At 42.5% G+C, this 21,309-nt stretch overlaps 1 protein-coding gene across 1 annotated transcript in view; it reads left to right on the top strand.

Annotated features, from left to right (window-relative positions):
* Positions 1–20,774, top strand: part of GOLGB1 (golgin B1) — a 76,981-nt gene extending 56,207 nt beyond the window's left edge. Inside the window, exons 15-22 of the mRNA XM_052636731.1 lie at positions 774–952; positions 10,873–11,035; positions 11,226–11,363; positions 14,496–14,651; positions 15,525–15,622; positions 16,068–16,202; positions 19,009–19,114; positions 19,374–20,774. Coding sequence (XP_052492691.1) covers positions 774–952; positions 10,873–11,035; positions 11,226–11,363; positions 14,496–14,651; positions 15,525–15,622; positions 16,068–16,202; positions 19,009–19,114; positions 19,374–19,508 — 1,110 coding nt within the window. The 3' untranslated portion in view covers positions 19,509–20,774. The remainder of the gene's footprint in view (positions 1–773; positions 953–10,872; positions 11,036–11,225; positions 11,364–14,495; positions 14,652–15,524; positions 15,623–16,067; positions 16,203–19,008; positions 19,115–19,373) is intronic.
* The last annotated feature ends 535 nt before the right edge of the window (positions 20,775–21,309 follow it).

Genomic DNA, 21,309 nt, shown 5'->3' with positions numbered 1-21,309 from the left:
TTGCCCTGACATCCTCACATTATTTCTTACTGCCAAGCTTTTAATGAATATTGGGGGTAAAGAGTTAGAAGATATGTCTGGAATGTAATAGATAGGCAGGTTTGTTAATTAAAGGCAAGTTCATCATCATCAACACCGCCACTGACTTTTATATGTTAATTTTCTTGTCAAATTCTCATAATCTTTATAAGAGGTACTATAATTATCTTCATTTTATAGGTGAAGGAAATTAAGGCTTAAAAAGTATGTGAAACATGCCCACTATGTTGGCAGGATAGCTGACTCCAAATTCTGACTGTTCTTAAGCACTGGGCCTGGGCATCACTGCCTTCTTTATAATCAACATCAGCTATGGTAGAATTAAGGTTGATATGCATGAACCAGAGTTTAGAAGCCTAGCCAGGGCACATGGTTAAACAGAAAGCCAGTCTATCTTTATACTTCTTATCTTAGGGAGTTACCACCCCCAAGCAGCTGTAAGTCTATTGTCTATCCCATCTCCAGGGTTTTAAATCTAGAATCAGCTTAGGACCTCAGGGCCAGGGGACTGGCGTTGAAGTTGCAGTAGTTGTCGCTGCCTTCATGGCCACTCCATGGGGAGATTCCCACCAACCTGGCTGCATGTATTTCACTACGTTAGGGATTCATGCTGCAATTGTATCAGTGGATTGTTAGGTGTTAGTAGTCTATTGTGATGTTGACTGACTTAGCAGGGAGCTAGCTAAGTGGATGAAATGTGATAAATCACCCTTTTACTTTCCTTTTGGTTAAAGCTGAAGGAGTTGAAGAATCTGCAGCAGCAATATTTACACATTAACCAAGAAATCACTGAGTTACGTCCGCTGAAGGCTCAACTTCAGGAATATCAAGATAAGACAAAAACATTTCAGATTATGCAAGAAGAGCTAAAGCAGGAAAACCTCTCCTGGCAGCATGAGCTGCATCAGCTCAGGTATAGTAATATCTGCTTTTTAACCCTTGCTGTTGTTGTTCATTGTTGTTCAGTTGTGAAGTCATGTCTGACTCTTTGTGACCCCCGACTGTAGCATGCCAGGCTTCTCTGTCCACTATCTCCCAGACTTTGCTCAAACTCATGTCCATTGAGTTGGTAATGCTTCTAACATCTCATCTTCTGCTGCCCTCTTCTCCTGCCCTCAGTCTGTCCCAGCATTAGGATCTTTTCCAGTGAGTTGGCTCTTCACATCAGGTGGCCAAAGTATTGGAGCTTCAGCTTCAGCATCAGGCCTTCCAGTGAATACTCAGGACTGATTTCCTTTAGGATTGACTGGTTTGATCTCCTTGCAGTCCAAGGGACTCTCAGGGGTCTTCTCCAACACCACAGTTCAAAAGCATCATTCTTTGGCACTCAGCTTTCTTTATGGTCCAACTTTCACAGGACTACTGGAAAAACCATAGCTTTGACTATATAGACCTTTGTTGACAAAGTGATGTCTCTGCTTTTGAATACACTTTCTAGGTTTGTCACAGCTTTCCTTCTAAGGAGTAAGCGTCTTTTAATTTCATTGCTGCTGTCACCATCTACAGTGATTTTGGAGCCCAAGAAAAGAAAATCTGTCACTGTTTCCACTTCTCCCCCTTCTGTTTGCCATGAAATGACGGGACCGATGCCATGATCTTAGTTTTTTGAATGTTGAGCTTTAAGCCAGCTTTTTCGCTCTCCTCTTTCATCCTTATCTAGAGGCTCCTTAGTTCCTCTTCAGTTTCTACCAGTAGAGTGGTATCATCAGCATATCTGAGATTGCTGATATTTTCCCCAGCAATCTTGATTCCAGCTTGTGATTCATCCTACAGCCTAGCATTTTAAATGATGTACTCTGCATATAAGTTAAATAAACAGGGTGACAATATATAGCCTTGTGATATTCCTTCCCAATTTTGAACTAGTCTCTTGTTTCATGTCCAGTTCTGTTGCTTCTTGACCTGCATACAGGTTTTTTAAGAGACAGGTAAGGTGGTATTTCCATCTTCTTAAGAATTTTCCACAGTTTGTTGTGATCCTTTTAGTTTTTTCTTTTATTATTATGAAATAATTATAGATTTGTAGAGAGTTGCAAAAAAAATAGTACAGAGAGCTTTCGTGTACTCTTCATCCAGTTTCCTCCAGTGGTAATATCTTACATCACTATAGTTCGATTTCAAAACCAGGAAAGAGTCATTGGTACGATTCAAAGACCTTATGCAGATTTGACCAATTAGACTTTCACTCAAGTATGTGTATAGTTCTGTGCAGCTTTATGATACATGCGAAGTCATGTAGCCGCCACTGCAACAAGATACACAACTGGCCCATCATCACAGATACGTCCATGCTATTAGTTTACAGTCACTCTTCCTCTCCCTCCTATCTCCACATCCGTAACTTCTGGCAACCACTCATCTGTTTCTCCATCTTTATAATTTTGTCTCATTCTGAGAATTTTTTAGTATGTAACCTTTTGAAATTAGCTTTACTTAGGTATAATGCCCTTGACATCTGTAACATCTTTGCATGTATCAATACTTCACTCTTTTTATTGATGAACAGTATTTCATGGTATGAATGTACTGCTTTAACCATTCATCCATTGAAGGTCATGTGTTGTTTCCAATTTTTAGTTACTATAAATAAAGCTGCTGTAAACACTTGTGTATAGACTTTCATATGGACAGTAAGTTTTAATTTCTCTGAGATAACTGCCCAGGAGTGTACATGCTAGGTCATATAATAAATATGTTTAGTTTTAAAAGGAGCTACAAAACTATATTCCAGAATGACTGTATTATTTTACAATATATGAGTGATCCAGTTTCAATATCAATGCTGCATCTTCATCAGCATTTGATATTGTAACTGTATTTTTGTTTTTAATAGGTATGTAATGCTGTTCCATTGTGGTTTTAATTTGCATAATGGCTACTGATGTTGAACATTTTTTATGTGCTTATTTGACAACTATATATCCTTTTTGATGAAATATTTGTGTTTTTTCTGTTTTCTAATTGTGTCATTAATTTTTACTGTTGAGTTTTGAGAGCCTTTTTGTTTGTTTTTTATTCCAGATACAAGTGTTTTGTCAGATATGTGACTTGCAAATATTTTCTTCCAGTCTGCAGTTTATTTTTGATTATTTCCATTGAGACGGTCTTTTTAATTTTGATGAAACCAGTTTATTGCTTATCTTTCTCGTTATTCAGATGCAATAATTGTTATTGTTCTATTTTCAGGTTCACTGATATTTTTTTCCTTCATCACTTCTATTCTGCTCTTGAGTCCATTGAATTAGCTTTTTATTTTGGATATTTTGAAATTTTTTCATTCTAAAATTTCCGTTTAGGTCTTCTTTATATCTTCTGTTTCTTTGCTGAGGCTTTCTCTGTTTTTATTTATTTCCAATATGTTAGTTACTACTTTTTGAAGCATTTATATGATGACCACTTTAAAATCCTTCTATAATTCTGTATATATGTTTCCAACATCTGTGTCATCTTGGGTCTTGTAATCTGTTAATTTTGTTTTCTCAATCAAATGGTAATTTCCCTGTTTTTTAGTATGATGAGTGATTTTCAGTTGTTCCTGAACATTTTGGAGTCTTGTAAGTTTTAATGATCAATCTTCTTTAAATCTTTAGTAGGCTTCCACTAACACCATGCTGAGAGGGAAAGGGGGACACTACAAATTTACTGCTGGAGGAGGGTTTATTATCAATACTTAGTGGGAGAAATGTGGGCTTTCCCAGGTGGCATGGTGGTAAAGAATCACCTGCTAATGCAGGAGACGCAAGAGACTCGGGTTTAATTTCTAGGTCAGGAAGATCTCCTGGAACAGGAAATGGCTACCCACTCCAGTATTCTTTGTTGGAAAATCCCAGGGAAAGAGGAACCTGGTGTGCTACAGTCCATGGGGTCAGAAAGAGTCAGACACGACTGAGCATACATGTACGCAGTGGGAGGAATAAGGAAAAATGCATCTACTCCATCTTGTCTGGATCTAGAAATCTAAGCCCTTTTCTTTTAAAGATGAATAACAATGCTATATGTTCTGTTACTACTACTACTAAGTCGCTTCAGTCGTGTCCGACTCTGTGTGACCCCACAGACGGCAGCCCACCAGTCTCCCCCGTCCCTGGGATTCTCCAGGCAAGAACACTGGAGTGGGTTGCCATTTCCTTCTCCAATGCATGAAAGTGGAAAGTGAAAGTGAAGCTGCTCAGTCACGTCCGACTCTTAGCGACCCCATGGACTGCAGCCCACCAGGCTCCTCCGTCCATGGAATTTTCCAGGCAAGAGTACTAGAGTGGGGTGCCATTGCCTTCTCCAATAGGACCTGTCTATTTAGGAACTGATATTTTTGATGGTTCATTTAATTCAGTGTCTCAGATTTGATCCAAAATGTAAAGGTAAAGAATTAGTGCTTAACAGTATATAGACAGGTCCTGTTCTTGCAGCCTCATTGTTGGGACTTTGTTACTGTTTGGTAAGATGGTGCAGTGCACCTTAGGAAAACCAAATGCAAAGCTTTCAAGATTTGATACTGAAAGGAGAATCTCTGTGTCAGAAAGTGCTGCTGATCAAGCACCACCTGCTTTGTCTTACCTGCTGCTACAGGGCCAGCACAGGCAAGTGAATACAGAGAATATGAGGTGGAGTCTAGAGTCCCGTCCAGCTTACACAGGGGCTACCCTGATGACAGTATAATAAAAATAATTATTGTAACATCCCTAGGAGAGCTCTTTGGCATTTTTTAAATTAATTGATTAGGCTGCATCAGGTCCTTTGCCTTGTAGCATATGGGATCTTAGTTCCCCAGCCAGGGATCAAACCTGTTTCCTGTGCATTGCAAGATGGATTCTTAACCACTGGACCACCAGGGAAGTCCTGCTAAGAGAGCTCTTAATGTATAAATATGAGAGATTTGTTCCTTCACAGATCCTAGATGTTTTACTAATGTGATGTGTCAAAATAAACCTTAAGCAAAGTTTATGGAACAAAACACTTTTTTGAATTGGGTCATTTAAGTTTTATGGAGTGACATTACATCGAAAAAATTTTCATATTCAACGTATTTACAGACTTTCTCATAAGTGAAAATATAACAGACTTACTCTGTGGAGTAGACAAATTTCCCAAATGATACAAGAACACTTCTTTTTTTAATCAACAGATGATTGAAGAGAAGGTAAAACTGAATTTTTGCACTCTGGGAATACAAATTTCTCCTGTTTCTTCATTCTGTAATTGAACCTCCAAAAGGAAGGTGAATAACTCCATTAAACCTCATGCCTTTTTTCCTGCAGGGAATAGCTGCCCCAGCTTATTCCCTGATAATCTCAATTCATCATCAAGATACCATCTTCCTTCAGATGCACATTAAAGCCAAGCACTGAATTTGGGGCCCTCCGAAGGTGATCGGGAGCACAAGGGAGCATCATCTTGATGTCACCCATATTATATCCAAATTGCTGCTGCTGCTGCTAAGTCGCTTCAGTCGTGCCCGACTCTGTGCAACCCCATGGATGGCAGCCCACCAGGCTCCGCTGTCCCTGGGATTCTCCAGGCTAGAACACTGGAGTGGGTTGCCATTTCCTTCTCCAGTGCATGAAAGTGAAAAGTGAAAGTGAAGTTGCTCAGTCATGTCCAACTCTTAGCGACCTCATGGACTACAGCTCACCAGACTCCTCCGTCCGTGGGATTTTCCAGGCAAGAGTACTGGAGTGGGGTGCCATTGCCTTCTCCATATCCAAATTACCTAGAACTAAAAGGAATCAGCGAACTAGAATGGACTGGAATGTGAATTTAACTCAGATGACCATTATATCTACTACTGTGGGCAGGAATCCCTTACAAGAAATGGAGTAGCCATCATAGTCAACAAGAGAGTCCGAAATGCAGTACTTGGATGCAGTCTCAAAAACAACAGGATGATCTCTGTTCATTTCCAAGGCAAACCATTCAACATCACAGTAATCCAAGTTTATTCCCCGACCAGTAATGCTGAAAAAGCTGAATTTGAACGGTTCTATGAAGACCTACAAGACCTTTTAGAACTAACACCCCCAAAAAATGTCCTTTTCATTATAGGGGACTGGAATGAAAAAATAGGAAGTCAAGAAACACCTGGAGTAATAGGCAAATTTGGCCTTGGAGTACAGAATGAAGCAGGGCAAAGGCTAATAGAGTTTTGCCAAGAGAACACACTGGTGATAGCAAACACCATCTTCCAACAACACAAGAGAAGACTCTACACATGGGCATTACCAGATGGCCAACACTGAAATCAAATTGATTATATTCTTTGCATCCAAAGATGGAGACCTCTATACAGTCAGCAAAAACAAGAATGGGAGCTGACCGTGGCTCAGATCATGAACTCCTTATTGCCAAATTCAGACTTAAATTGAAGAAAGTAGGGAAAACCACTAAACCATTCGGGTATGACATAAATCCCTTGATTATACAGTGTAAGTGACAAATAGATTTAAGGGACTAGATCTGATAGACAGAGTGCCTGATGAACTATGGATGGAGGTTCGTGACATTGTACAGGAGACAAGGATCAAGATCATCCCCAGGAAAAATAAGGCAAAAAACCAAAATGGCTGTCTGAGGAGGCCTTACAAATAGCCGTGAAAAGAAGAGAAGCGAAAAGCAAAGGAGAAAAGGAATGATATAAGCATCTAAATGCAGAGTTCCACAGAATAGCAAGAAGAGATAAGAAAGCCTTTCTCAGCAATCAATGCAAAGAAATAGAGGGAAACAATAGAATGGGAAAGACTAGAGATCTCTTCAAGAAAATTAGAGATACCAAGGGAACATCTCATGCAAAGATGGGCTCGATAAAGGACAGAATGGTATGGACCTAACAGAAGCAGAAGATATTAAGAAGAGGTGGCAAGAATAGACAGAAGAACTGTACAAAAAAGATCTTCATGACCCAGATAATCACTATGGTGTGATCACTCATCTAGAGCCAGACATGCTGGAATGTGAAGTCAAGTGGGCCTTAGAAAGCATCACTATGAACAAAACTAGTGGAGGTGATGGAATTCCAGTGGAGCTATTTCAAATCCTGAAAGATGATACTGTGAAAGTGCTGCACTCAATATGCCAGCAAATTTGGAAAACTTTCAGCAGTGGCCACAGGACTGGAAAAGGTCAGTTTTCATTTCAATCCCAAAGAAAGGCAATGCCAAAGAATGCTCAAACTACCGCACAATTACACTCATCTCACACGCTAGTAAAGTAATGCTCAAAATTTTCCAAGCCAGATTTCAGTAATACGTGAACCGTGAACTTCCAGATGTTCAATCTGGTTTTAGAAAAGGCAGAGGAACCAGAGATCAAACTGCCAACATCCTCTGGATCATCAAAAAAGCAAGAAAATTCCATAAAAACATCTATTTCTGCTTTATTCACTATGCCAAAGCTTTTGACTTTGGGATCATAATAAAGTGTGGAAAATTCTGAAAGAGATGGGAATACCAGACCACCTGACCTGGCTCTTGAGAAATCTGTATGCAGGTCAGGAAGCAACAGTTAGAACTGGACGTGGAACAACAGACTGGTTCCAAATAGGAAAAGGAGTACGTCAAGGCTGTATATTGTCACCCTGCTTATTTAACTTATACGCCAAGTACATCATGAGAAATGCTGGGCTGGAAGAAGCACAAGCTGGAATCAAGATTGCCAGGAGAAATATCAATCACCTCAGATATGCAGATGACAGCACCCTTATGGCAGAAAGTGAAGAGGAACTAAAGAGCCTCTTGATGAAAGTGAAAGAAGAGAGTGAAAAAGTTGGCTTAAAGCTCAACATTCAGGAAACGAAGATCGTGGCATCTGGTCCCATCACTTCATGGCAAATAGATGGGGAAACAGTGGAAACAGTGACAGAGTTTATTTTTTTGGGCTCCAAAATCACTGCAGATGGTGACTGCAGCCATGAAATTAAAAGACGCTTACTCTTTGGAAGGAAAGTTATGACCAACCTAGATAGCATATTCAAAAGCAGAGACATTACTTTTCTGACAGAGGACCGTCTAGTCAAGGCTATTGTTTTTTCTGATAGTCATGTATGGAGGTGAGAGTTGGACTGTGAAGAAAGCTGAGTGCTTAAGAATTGATGCTTTTGAACTGTGGTGTTGGAGAAGACTCCTGAGAGTCTCTTGGACTGCAGGGAGATCCAACCAGGCCATCCTAAAGGAGCTCAGCCCTGAGTGTTCATTGGAAGGTCTGATGTTGAAGCTGAAACTCCACTACTTTGGCCACCTGATGTGAAGAGCTGACTCATTTGAAACGACCCTGATGCTGGGAAAGATTGAAGGCAGCAGGAGAAGGGGACGACAGAGGATGAGGTGGTTGGCATCACCAACTTAGTGGACATGAGTTTGGGTGGGCTCCAGGAGTTGGTGATGGACAGGGAGGCCTGGCGTGCTGTGATTCATGGGGTCACAAAGAGTCAGACATGACTGAGCGACTGAACGGAACTAAAAGAATACTGTGTCAAGTTGCTACTATAAACCAAGGAAGAGGTGCAGGGTTCTAAAGGCTTGTTTTTTGCAGCCACTTGTTCCTCTTGAAACTTTGTGACAGATTCTGAAAGAAGACTTTCCTAATGAAGTTGACCCTTCAGTTCAGTTCAGTTCAGTCTCTCAGTCATGTCCGACTCTTTGCGACCCCATGAATCGCAGCATGCCAGGCCTCCCTGTCCATCACCAACTCCCAGAGTTCACTCAGACTCATGTCCATCGAGTCAGTGATGCCATCCAGCCATCTCATCCTGTCGTTCCCTTCTCCTCCTGCCCCCAATCCCTCCCAGCATCAGTCTTTTCCAATGAGTCAACTCTTCGCATGAGGTGGCCAAAGTACTGGAGTTTCAGCTTCAGCATTCCCTCCAAAGAAATCCCAGGGAAGAGAAAAAGAGGGAGAAAGAAAGACTTCTGGTCTGTTGTTTTTTTTTTCTTCCTTTAGTTTCTCCTTTTTCACCATTCTGTTAGCCTTTCTCTCTTTACCTTCCACATTTAAGCAGTTTTGAAGGAAAGAAAAATTATCAAGTGGCTGTGAGTAAATTATCAGAAGGAAAGGAAGCCATTTTACTTCACCTTTAGAAGGAAGAAGACATGGAGACACAGATTTGATTCACTGACTTTAGGACCAGTATCTTTTTAAAACAGGATCCCTGTCTTGCTCTTGAATTACTTTTGAGAAACGAGCTTTCCAAATATGAAAACTCTGGAACATCTCATTCAGATTTCTATGGCACTGGGGCTGTCTAATCAGAAGAGCCTGGATTTATGCAATAACCTTTCTCTTCTACTTTACTGGTTTGCTTATTCTGCTTTGGTTCCTGTGCGCTCTTACTTAAGGGGTAATGAGGTATAGCCCTTTTATGGCTGTTCTCTTAAGTAATCAGACTTGTTCCTTAGCTCCTATTCTCCATTGAGGGTCTCTCCAGACTGTAACTACTTGTCCATCTTTCAAAAAAAAAAAAGACTATTTGAAGCTTTGTAAAAGATCTGTGATCTTTTTTGTGCATTCTCACTCTTATACTCCTCCTTTCTTATTCTCTCTCATTTTTCACAGACAAATATCGGAGAAAGTGTATTAGAGGATTTTCTGTGCCTTTTCCATATAGTGGCCTTGTAATAAAATTTTATTTTAGTTTCTAAGTTTCATTGTTCTGCCTTTTTGAAAAAAAAATCTGACTGTAATGCAAGTCGCCTTTTGACACAGCAGGATTCTTTCATAATAGGTTTATATCCTTTAGAAAAGAAAGGACCATTTTACCTTGCTTCTAGAGAAAAAGACAGAAAAGTCTGATGTAGTTCAAACAATGCCTTGTATTATTGGGAAAAATAGAGACTAGTCAAAGTGAAGAGATGCTGCACAAATTTGATTACAACCCCTTTTTTTTCAGGCATAGTGTAGCGAGAAGTAGAACTAAAGAATTTGGCACAGAGGCAGTTTTGCTAGTTCTGCAGAAAATTAGCTGGAATCAAATAGAAGCTTCCCTCTTGGTCAAATTCAGGGGGTAAATAAATAGCAGCAGTTTATATTTAAATCCTTCCCTCCAGAAACCCTGCCCTCCTCACAGGAAGTCATCAGATGGTTTGCCTAATAGTGGCAGATGGACATGTAGCTTGCAGGAAGCTGATCCTTCCTGGGTAGTGGTTACCTCTGAGATTGGTGTTGGAATTACCTATGTTTGGTACATGACATATAGTATCTCATTAAATCATCACAATAATTCTAAGGAATAGATCATTTATTCCCATTTCACCAATGGGGCTCAGAGAGATTAAGTAACTTTTACTCAGGGTCTCATGCCTAGTGTAGAATAGCGCCAGCATTTGAACCCAGCTCCTTCAAACTCTACAGTGGCATCCTCATTACGCTGATGTTGTTCTAAGAATTACAGTGGTTTGCCATTGCTTACAGAGTTAAGTTTTATTCAGTATGGTGTTCAGTGCCCCACAGGGTCTGATTTCTTTCCTCTTCACCTTAATTGTCTGCTCTATCCGCTCTCCACACTACGTACTACAACGGTTCCAAAACACTGTGTGTATTCATTCTTGTGCTTTTTGTTCTGTTCTCAACCTGAAATGCTTTTTGCATTATGGAAACCTGACTCATTGTTCAGGGTTCAGATCAAATACCTGCTTTTCTGTGAAATCTTCCCCAGTCCTGCCAGTTACAGTTCTCTTTTAAGTTCCTCTTCATCCTCTTGCTGCACAATTCTATTTATAACATAAATTTCGCTATGGTTATGTATTCTCAACTACATCTCTACATCCCATTACATGTTTTGAATACGTACTTATTCATCTTTGTCTCACAAGTACATTTTTGCCTATGCCTATTTCATATTTTCTCTAGGATGGAGAAGAATTCCTGGGAAATGCAAGAGAGGAGAATGAAGGAGCAGTACCTTATAGCTATCGCAGATAAAGATCAGCAGCTCAGCCATCTGCAGAGCCTTGTGAGGGAACTGAGATCTTCCTCACAGACTGAGACCCACAAAGCGCAGTACCAAAGACAGGTGAGTAATGGCAGCGCTGATCGCTGCTTGGAGGAAACGTCAGCTTCCTGCAAGCTAAGTGCTCATCTGCCACTATTAGGCAAGCCATCTGATGACTTCCTGAGAGGTGGGCAGGGTTTCTGGAGGGAAGGATTTAAGTATGCACAATGTTAGGAGAGAGTTTCACCAGTGTTTGTTTATATCCTGGCAGGCATCCCCAGAGACATCAGTTTCCCTCAATGGATCACAAAGCCTAGTTTATGAGACAGAGCATCTTAGGACTCAGCTCAATGACAGCTTAAAAGAAATTCACCAAAAGGAGTTAAGAATTCAGCAACTGAACAGCAAGGTATGTGTTCCCTGCTAGCCTGAAGTTCAATTTCTTGTTTCCGTGACTAGAAGCAAGAAGGTAAGTAGAAGCTGTTTAAGCTTAGGCTCTAGCTCTATTAGAAGACAGAAGTTTTACCCTTCTCAGAGCCTGGATCCCTCACCCTAAAGCACCAGACACAGGGCCATTTCTTTTTCCTCGCCTTTGCAGAGCCCTTGGGAGTGATTTGGAGAAGCCCATTCAATAAGAATGATAAAAGCCAACTCCTTTAGGAAGGCTTCCTACCCAACATCATCTCCCCATAACTCCTCACAAATCCTCCAGCAAGCTCCTCAGTATTTCTCACTAGTGTGTGGCAGGGAAGAGTCTCAGGAAGGAGGCTTGCATATGTGATTAGACAAAGCAATAGAGGTGAGGGGTTTGCTTTTCATTCTACTCCATTTGTAAACTTCCTCACTGTGTATCTAATGTTGTGGAATTAAAGAAGCCAATTTGCTTTTTCCTGAACCCCAGGCTGGCCACTCTAGACACTCTAGGAAGCATGCTGGAGTAGATGGACCTCTTGCTATGGGAAGAGCTGCTTTGCCATCTGATCCCTAGAGCAAAGGCCAAGGCAGAAAAAAGAAAATTATTCTCAGTGCCTTCTCATATCTGTCTTCTCCCCTCATCCATTCTTTGGCTTCTCTTCCTTCATCACCTGCTTCCCTTCCCTCACCATCTTATGAATCATTATACTCCTGTTGTCTCTGACTAGTCAGATTATTCTCTGGCAGCACCTCACCTGGTTCTGCCTTCTTCAGAGGAACCCAGCTAGGTAGTTTATGTTAGTGCCAGGAGAAATTTGAGTGATCATTTAGACTGGGATCCAGAAATTAGCTTTGGAGGAGGGCTCTCAATATAAATTATACACAAAATGATGTATTTGTGTGTGTAAGTTTCTCATCACAAAAACTCAGGCATTCACCAAGGGATCTGTGATCCAAAAATGGTAAAGATCAATAGGCTGTACACAGATGAGGAAATTAAGCCCCAGAGATACTAAGTAATTTGCCCCAAGTGTTAGCAGCAGGTCAGTCTGGGATAAAGATGGTAATGTACATGGAAAACACAGTGCCTGGTTTGTGTAGAAGGCACTCATTAAATGTTGTTAAATTCAACTAACATTGAAGTATTGGAGACTGATAAAACTGTTAACCCTGGCAGAGTTAAAAAAATTTGCATTTAAAATTTGCATTTTTTAAAGTAGGTTCAGTTCAGTTCAGTTCAGTTGCTCAGTCGTGTCCGACACTTTGTGACCCCATGAATCGCAGCACGCCAGGCCTCCCTGTCCATCACCAACTCCCGGAGTTCACTCAGACTCACGTCCATCAAGTCAGTGATGCCATCCAGCCATCTCATCCTCTGTCTTCCCCCTCTCCTACTGCCCCCAATCCCTCCCAGCATCAGAGTCTTTTCCAGTGAGTCAGCTCTTCGCATGAGGTGGCCAAAGTACTGGAGTTTCAGCTTCAGCATCATTCCCTCCAAAGAAATCCCAGGGTTGATCTCCTTCAGAATGGACTGGTTGGATCTCCTTGCAGTCCAAGGGACTCTCAAGAGTCTTCTCCAACACCACATTTCAAAAGCATCAATTCTTCGGCGCTCAGCTTTCTTCACAGTCCAACTCTCACATCCATACATGACCACTGGAAAAACCATAGCCTTGACTAGACGGACCTTTGTTGGCAAAGTAATGTCTCTGCTTTTCAATATGCTATCTAGGTTGGTCATAACTTTTCTTCCAAGGAGTAAGCATCTTTTAATTTCATGGCTGCAGTCACCATCTGCAGTGATTTTGGAGCCCCCCAAAATAAAGTCTGACACTGTTTCCACTGTCTCCCCATCTATTTGCCATGAAGTGATGGGACCAGATGCCATGATCTTCGTTTCCTGAATGTTGAGCTTTAAGCCAACTTTTTCACTCTCATCAAGAGGCTTTTTAGTTCCTCTTCACTTTCTGCCATAAGGGTGGTGTCATCTGCATATCTGAGGTTATTGATATTTCTCCCGGCAATCTTGATCCCAGCTTGTGCTTCTTCCAGCCCAGCGTTTCTCATGATGTACTCTGCATATAAGTTAAATAAGCAGGGTGACAATATACAGCCTCGATGTACTCCTTTTCCTATTTGGAACCAGTCTGTTGTTCCATGTCCAGTTCTAACTGTTGCTTAAAGTAGGTTAGTTGGTCACAATGAATTGGTAAACTTACAGACCCTTTGTTGGGGGAGTTTTCAGGGGGTGCTATGGTAGGGAGACTCCAGATCCTACCCAGTTCCTCTTTCAGCCTACTCAGTTGTTTCCCAAAAGTTCTGCCTTTCATAGCTCTTAACACCTCCTCTTTCTATAAACTAGATCCCATCTCAACCTTGTTATATTTGCTTTCCTGAAGATTAGACTATGAGTCACTCTGGGCATTTGTCTTCTAGGATGGTACTTGAAACTGCAGTGAATAGCAACTGAAACATTTTTCATGTAAATATTTTAGTGGTGTAAAACACCAAAAGGCACAGAAATCACAAATACAGTCTGGTATATTTTCACGAAGTGAGGACACCTGTATAAGCAGCACCCAGATCAAGAATCAGAACATCTCCAGCCTTAGGGTCGATCATTCACTTATTCATCATTCAGCAAACAAATAACTGTTATCTACCTTCTGTGCACCTAGCCATATGCTTAGTATTGAGGATACACACTGACCCCTCATGGAGTTCATAGCTAACTAGGAGCACTGCTCAGTGGGCTCTAGCGTGGGTAGTGGCAGATGGGCCGTCACCATAGAATGTCTCCTCTCCAAGCCGCCACCCTAATTCTTTCCATGGATGCTCAGACTTTGTTTATATCTCTACCTGATTGTGGGGCTTCCCAGGTGGCTCAGTGGTAAAGAGTCTTCCTGCCAGTGCAGGATGCAGGAGATGCCGATTCGATCCCTGGATCAGGAAGATTCCCTGGAGGAGGAAATGGCAACCTGCTCCAGTATTCTTGCCTGAAAAATCCCATGGACAGGGAGCCTGGTGGACTACAGAGTTGTAAAGAGTCAGATATGACAGCATGCACACTGCCTCCTCCTAGTGAAACAGTCCTGTGGGCTAGTGCTTATCGTCTCTCCTATTTCAGTTTTCTCAACTGCTGGAAGAGAAAAATACCCTTTCTATTCAGCTCTGTGACACCAGTCAGAGTCTCCGTGAGAACCAGCAGCACTACAGTGACCTTTTCAATCACTGTGCAGTCCTGGAGAAGCAGATTCAAGAGCTGCAAGCTGTGAGTGAGAAGGTGAGGGGCTGGGGAAAGTGTTGGGAAATTGAGCACGGATGATAAAGCATAAAGCACAGCATCGAAAAGGCTGATGTCTTCAGGCTGAGGATTAAATAGATGTGATAGAAACAGTGAGGAGAGGAGTGAGGAATAAGGTCCAAGAAAAACTGAAGAGTGAACAGATTAGAAGGAAAAAGATCATCAGTGAGGTTCAGTTCAGTCACTCAGTCGTGTCCGACTCTGTGACCCCATGGACTGCAGCACACCAGGCTTCCCTGTTCATCACCAACTCCTGGAGCTTACTCAAACTCATGTCCATTGAGTGAGGTGGTGGGAGAGAAATAAAAAAGTGAGTGGTAAACAGTGATGACTGAGGCTTTTGGAAGGCTTTTTCCTTCAAGTAGTAGGAAAGCTGTAGGAAGATTTGGACCTAAGAAACAAAATTGGCAGAGTTGTTGACACCAGTGGAGAGTAGAGGTTGTTGAAGTCGATGAAGACTGGGAATGAGCGTGGAGGGGAATAGGACATGGCAGGAAGAGGAGAGGGGAGGGGAGGAGAGGCTGAATCAGGCAGGGACCAGAGTGGCTTCTGGAAAGTAGGTGGGTCTCCACTAGAAGAAAGTGGGATTCAGTGATAGGCCTTGAAACTTCTGAGAGGAGAGACTCAAGAATGAGAATCTGGAGGAAAATCTAATGAGGTTTATGTAGGAGATTAATCTATTAGAGCAGAAGATTCTTACTTCTAAATCTGAACTTGAAGAGAGTGATAACAGAGGTATTCCTCTCCAAGAATTCTCTTTTTTCTCCAATGCCTGAGCAAGTTCTCATTTTGCCTAAGCACAGTTTCTTGAGTGGTTTCATCACTGAATTACTAAACTTATTCTTCTTCCAGGGGCCACTAAATATAGATGTTGCTCCAGGAGCTCCCCAGGAGAAAAATGGCTGTCACAGGAAAGGAGATGCTGAAGAACTGAGCGAGCCACAGCTAAGGTGGGGGAGCAGCTCTCGACCCTGAAGTGTGCGCTATGTAGGCAGCACTTGGGCGGTCATCTGGTTAGAATGGGGGTCCATTGTATGGATTTAATGTGTCTTCTTTTCTGACTGGCCTCACAGGATTAATGTGAGGATTATAAAGTAACAATTATAATTACAAATTGTGTGTGAGTAGTTTGTGAAACAGACCCTCCCTACACACACATATCTTACTAAGATTATGATGTTCAAATGAGAGATATTGAGAAGTCCCTAAAATCTCTTATGGCATTTCCGGCAGCTTTATTTAATCTTTAGACAGGCATTCTTTTAAAATACTCATTGTGTTTGTACAGCCTTCTATAAATGTCCATGCTTTATAACCTTAGGAAGACTTCAAATCCCTGTATCAGCAACTCTGTCCTGCATCTAGTGATGCTGTTGTTTTCCTTTTGTCCTGAAGCTTTTCTGAAGCCCAGAAGCAGCTCTGCAACACTAAACAGGAGGTGAACGAATTGAGAAAACTGCTGGAAGAAGAACGAGACCAAAGAGTGGCTGCTGAGGCTGCCCTCTCCATGGCCGAGGAGCAGATCAGGCGGTAACGGACTGAAGGACACAGCCTTTCTTCATTTCTGACCCTTTCTGATTCTCTGTGTGTGTGTGCTTAGTCGCTCAGTCATGTCTGACTCTTTGTGACCCTGTGGACTGTAGCCCACCAGGCTCCTCTGTCCATAGGGATTCTCCAGGCAAGAATACTAGAGTGGATTGCCATGCCCTCCTCCAGGGGGTCTTCCCAACCCAGGGGTCAGACCCACTTCTTCTACATTGCAGGTGGATTATTTACCATCTGAGCCAGCAGGGAAGCCCAAGAATACTGGAGTGGGTAGCCTATCCCTTCTTTAGGGGATCTTCCCAACCCAGGGGTCGAACTAGGGTCTCCTGCATTGCAGGTGGATTCTCTACAGCTGAGCTACCAGAGAATCCCTTTTTGATTGTACTTGTGTGCATTTCATGGCCAGACTTGGGAATAAATAGGATCTAGTTCTCATCCTGAGATGGGTGCTATAGCAAGAGTAGGCTCAAGACAAACCATGGTAATCCAAGCTCAGCCCACCCACAATTCCCTCCTTGGCCCTGATGCAGAATGGAAATCGAGGCAGCTAATCGAGCACTGCCTCCCCAGACCTGGCACTGCTGTTGTCCTGTTAGCACCTGACACACAGTCCACAGTGCCTATGAAACTCAGTGGACTTGCCATTTAAAAGCAGCTCACCAATGCTTACAAACCTCTCACCCTTACTCAGCCTAGCCTACAGGCAGTGACAGACTGACCTGCGTGGTACCAGACCATGCTGTCTGCATCAAGGCTGCCCCTAAAAAGCTTATCTTATGGAGGAACAGGCACAGAAGGGGTCCTGTGCAGCCAGTCAGGCGCTCATGAGGAGAACAGGCAGGGTGGAGCTAGGCTGGGCACATTGAGTTTCTCTTTCCAGGCTCACAAATCAGATTAAAGTGTTCCTTCACTCCTGAGAAAGTGTGGGCCCTGTAAAGAGAATGCAGGAGTTTTAGGCTAATCAACTTCCCTTCATGTGGAGGAAACATCAGGAGTAGATTTCCAGCCTCCCTACACAATTAAGTGCATCCGTCTAGGCAAATGCTTGATCAAGTATGTGCTTGTGTTACTTGCAGCCCCTTGATACAATTCTCGTGGGTTTTTTTTTTTTGAAGGATAATTGCTTTACAGAATTTTGCTGTTTTCTGTCAAATGTCAACATGAATCAGCCATAGGTATACATATATCCCCTCCCTTTGAAACTCCCTCCCATCTCCTCCTCATCACACCCCTCTAGGTTGATAGAGAGCCCCTGTTTGAGTTTCCTGAGCCATACAGCAAATTCCTGTTGGCTATCTGTTTTATATATGGCAATCTAAGTTTCCATGTTACTCTCTCCGTACATCTCACCCTCTCCTGCCCTCTCCCCATCTCCATAAGTCTAGTCTCTATGTGTTTCTCCACTGTTGCACTGTAAATAAATACTTCAGTACCATTTTTCTAGATTCCATATATATGTGTTAGAATATGGTATTTATCTTTCTCTTTCTGACTCACTTCACTCTGTATAATAGGTTCTAGGTATCTACCTCATTAGAACTAACTCAAATGTGTTCCTTTTTATGGCTGAGTAATATTCCATTGTGTATATGTACCACAACTTCCTTATCCATTCATCTGTCAATGGACCTCTAGGTTGCTTCCATGTTCTAGCTATTATAAATAGTGCTGCAGTGAACAATGGGATACATGTTTCTCTATTAATTTTGGTTTCCTTGGGGTATATGCCTAGGAGTGGGATTGCTGGGTCATATGGTGATTTTATACCTAATTTTTTAAGGATCTCCATACAGTTTTCCATAGTGGCTGTATCAATTTACATTCCCCACTAACAGTGCAAGAGCATTCCCTTTTCTCCACACCCTCTCCAGCATTTATTGGTTGTAGACTTTTTGATGAGGGCCATTCTGACTGGTGTGAGATGATACCTCATTATAGTTTTGATTTGAATTTCTCTAATAATGAGTGATGTTGAGCATCTTTTCATGTGTTTATTTGCCATCTGTATGTCTTCCTTGGAGAAATGTCTGTTTATGTCTTTTTCCCACTTTTTGATTAGGTTGTTTGTTTTTCTGGTATTGAGTTGTATGAGCTGCTTGTATATTTTGGAAATTAATCCTTTGTCAAATGTTTCATTTGCTATTAATTTCTCCCATTCTAAGGGTCAATTCTTGTTTTTAAGAGAAACCATTGAGTGGATAAAAACAGCTTCTTCATTAAATGGAGAAGTTCCAGTATTAAATAAATAAGCAAATTAGCAAAAAATGAAACAGAAAGCAATAGAGGCTGCAGTTCAGTTTAATTGTAAAAACCCCACAAAAATCTTTCTTGAATTCTTTTGCCTATTAGATTTTAATAAACAGGGGAAAAAATTAAAAGAGTTTTCTGAGCCAGGTGTGGCATAGCAGGAAAAAAAGAGCACGAGGTTTAGAGACACAGCTGAGTTTTGAATTATGGTTTTACATCTTACTGGATGTACCATTGTGGACAAGTACTTTTTCCCTCACTTTGAAGATAATAACACCAACATTAAACCTGAGGATTAAATGTAGGTAAAGCACCTGATCCAGCATCTGATACACAGTAGGCAGTCAATTCTTGGTAATTATTACCATCTCTACTGCTACTGAAAGAAACCTGTCTACCCTTTCACTCCTTGCATGGGGACGGGGCCATGAGAGCTGCAAGTCCCTTACACTGCATCCCATGGCAAGATGTCCAGGGTGATTTCACCTGATCAGCCTCTCATGCCATGAACCAATGCCTCTTTTTTTTTTTTTCCTCAATTCAGATTGGAGCATGGTGAATGGGACTCTGCCCGGTCTCCTATCATTGGCTCCTGCGGTTCCCAGGAGCAGGCGCTGTTAATAGACCTTACAAGCAGCAGTTGTCGGAGGGTAAGAAGGGAGAAGGGTGAAGAGAGGGCACTGTGCTATCAGACGGGCTGGCTGTGTTGAGGGCAAGGGGTCAAGGAGAAGGAACATGGGCCTGAGACTGGAAGGGTATGGAAGGCTGAAGGAAACTATTGGGATGTACCACACTGCTGGCCCCAAGGAGCTTTCCTCTCAGGATACCTCTTCTCTGCAGTGGTTGGAGAAGGAGACAGGACAGATCTCTCTAGGGTGAAGCTCTCTGACTTCCACATTTTCTTTTCAGACCCGAAGTGGTGCTGGATGGAAGCGGGTCCTGCGTTCGCTCTGTCACTCCCGGACAAGGGTGCCCCTGCTGGCAGCCGTCTACTTTCTGATGGTTCATGTCCTACTTGTTCTATGTCTCACAGGCCATCTATAAGCCTAGTTCTCACCCTTTGGACCACTTGCCCCAGAACTTGGAATTCCCTCACCTCTAACATCAAAACCATCAATTCCAGTGGAACAGTCTTCCCACTTACAGGTCCTCTTCTCCAATTCTCCACAGAAAGTGCCTGTAAAAACAGAGGTGAATATGAGCACAGGTTAGAGCTGTAGGGGCCAGTGATTCTGCTTTCTCCTACTGCCCAGGGCCTGACACTTCTGCAGTGGTTATTGAGCCCAATATTTGTTCAGGTTTTGCAGGGCCCTGATGTTTTATGGTCCTGTGAAAGATGCTGAGGAATGTCTTTCAGCCAGGAAGATGGTTCCAATAAACCTAATAACCAGAAGTCCAGTATCATTCTGATTGATACTTTCTTTCCCTCATGTACCTTATATTTTCTCCCACTTCAGAGAGGACGTGGACCTGCCATAAACATGGCAGGGGGAATGTTCCAGGGAACATTACCTCACAGGATATCTAATTAGGTCTCTGGCAAAATAGACTCAGAGTGGAAGGACTCCCCAGGGGTGTTAGCTGTTGGATCACAGAGGAGGACAGCATCTCCTTCCCTGTCTGTTCAGACATACTTGGAGTGAGACTCATGGTCCTGGACTGTACGGTGAGGATCCCACTGCGTATCCCTCGATCATCACATATGTACTGAGGTATGAAGTGGCCTGTGCCTTTCCTTTCACTGAAAGGCAAGAGGAGCTGGCTATGGACAGTGGAATTCAATACTCATCATTGCTGTGTTATCTGGATAAGCCTCCAGTGTGGGCCCTAAGATAGTACACTGGGAACCCCTAAGACGGTACACTGGGAACCAGCCCTAGGTGAGGCACTGACTCCTAGCCAGGGAGATCGGACTGGTGTGACAACTGCTCCTAGCCTCCCGAAGTCCAAAGCTGCTTTGCAGTTGGTGACACTTAACTCCGGCTTCTCCGTGTGTCATCTGCCCTCTGTGGTAACAGGGAGCTGAAGAAAATAGAGGGAGACTATAGAGAAGACAAAATATTTAAATCCAAGCCTGAGAATGACAGCCAGGTCTGAATTCCATTTGTGCCTATTCCCCGGCCCCAACCCTTACCGATTGGTTACTTTCTCCTTTTGCACATGTCCGCTGCCTGCTCTCACTACCCAAAGAGGAGAGAGAACTGGTGGACACACTGATCTGCTCTAATCCTTTGTTCTGTGGTGACCAAATCATGGTCACAGCAACCCAGGAACTTTCCTGAACAACTGTAAAATAATAAAATTATTTTCAGAATGAAATATTGTGGTGGTGTGTGAATCTATGTATACACAGGAGGTTACATATACGTGTTTGCTGAGGGGAGGAAGGAACATAGAGGAAGTAGGGATGGGGTAGCCAGGAGTTAATATAGAGGTAGAGAGCTGTGCATATCCAGGCTTCCTTCTCATTGGCCAGCGTCTGGCTGCATGTGTCTTTCTAGGCTTAGCTAGGTCTCAGGTGGTGAAATGGAGTGAGGAGATGCCATCCTAATACTGAACCAAACAAAGCTGAGCCTTTCGGCATGAGATTCATGCAGGTTTTTGCCTGGGCCTGGAAGAACTACCTGGTGCATATTGAAAATACTTGATCCCTAGGGATCCCTCTGGGTAGGAGTAGAGTAGGGAAGGTAAGTCTCATAGGGGAAAAGCAGGATGGGCATTATTGTTTGTTTATATCAAGTGCAGAAGATCCAATACTTTGGCCACCTGATGCAAAGAGCTGACTCTTTGGAAAAGACCCTGATGCTGGGAAAGATTGAGGGCAAAAGGAGAAGGGGGCAACAGA

Source organism: Budorcas taxicolor, chromosome 1 (genome assembly GCF_023091745.1).
Source record: "Budorcas taxicolor isolate Tak-1 chromosome 1, Takin1.1, whole genome shotgun sequence".
In the NCBI taxonomy this organism is placed as follows: domain Eukaryota; kingdom Metazoa; phylum Chordata; class Mammalia; order Artiodactyla; family Bovidae; genus Budorcas; species Budorcas taxicolor.
This window is presented reverse-complemented; position numbering and strand designations above follow the sequence as displayed.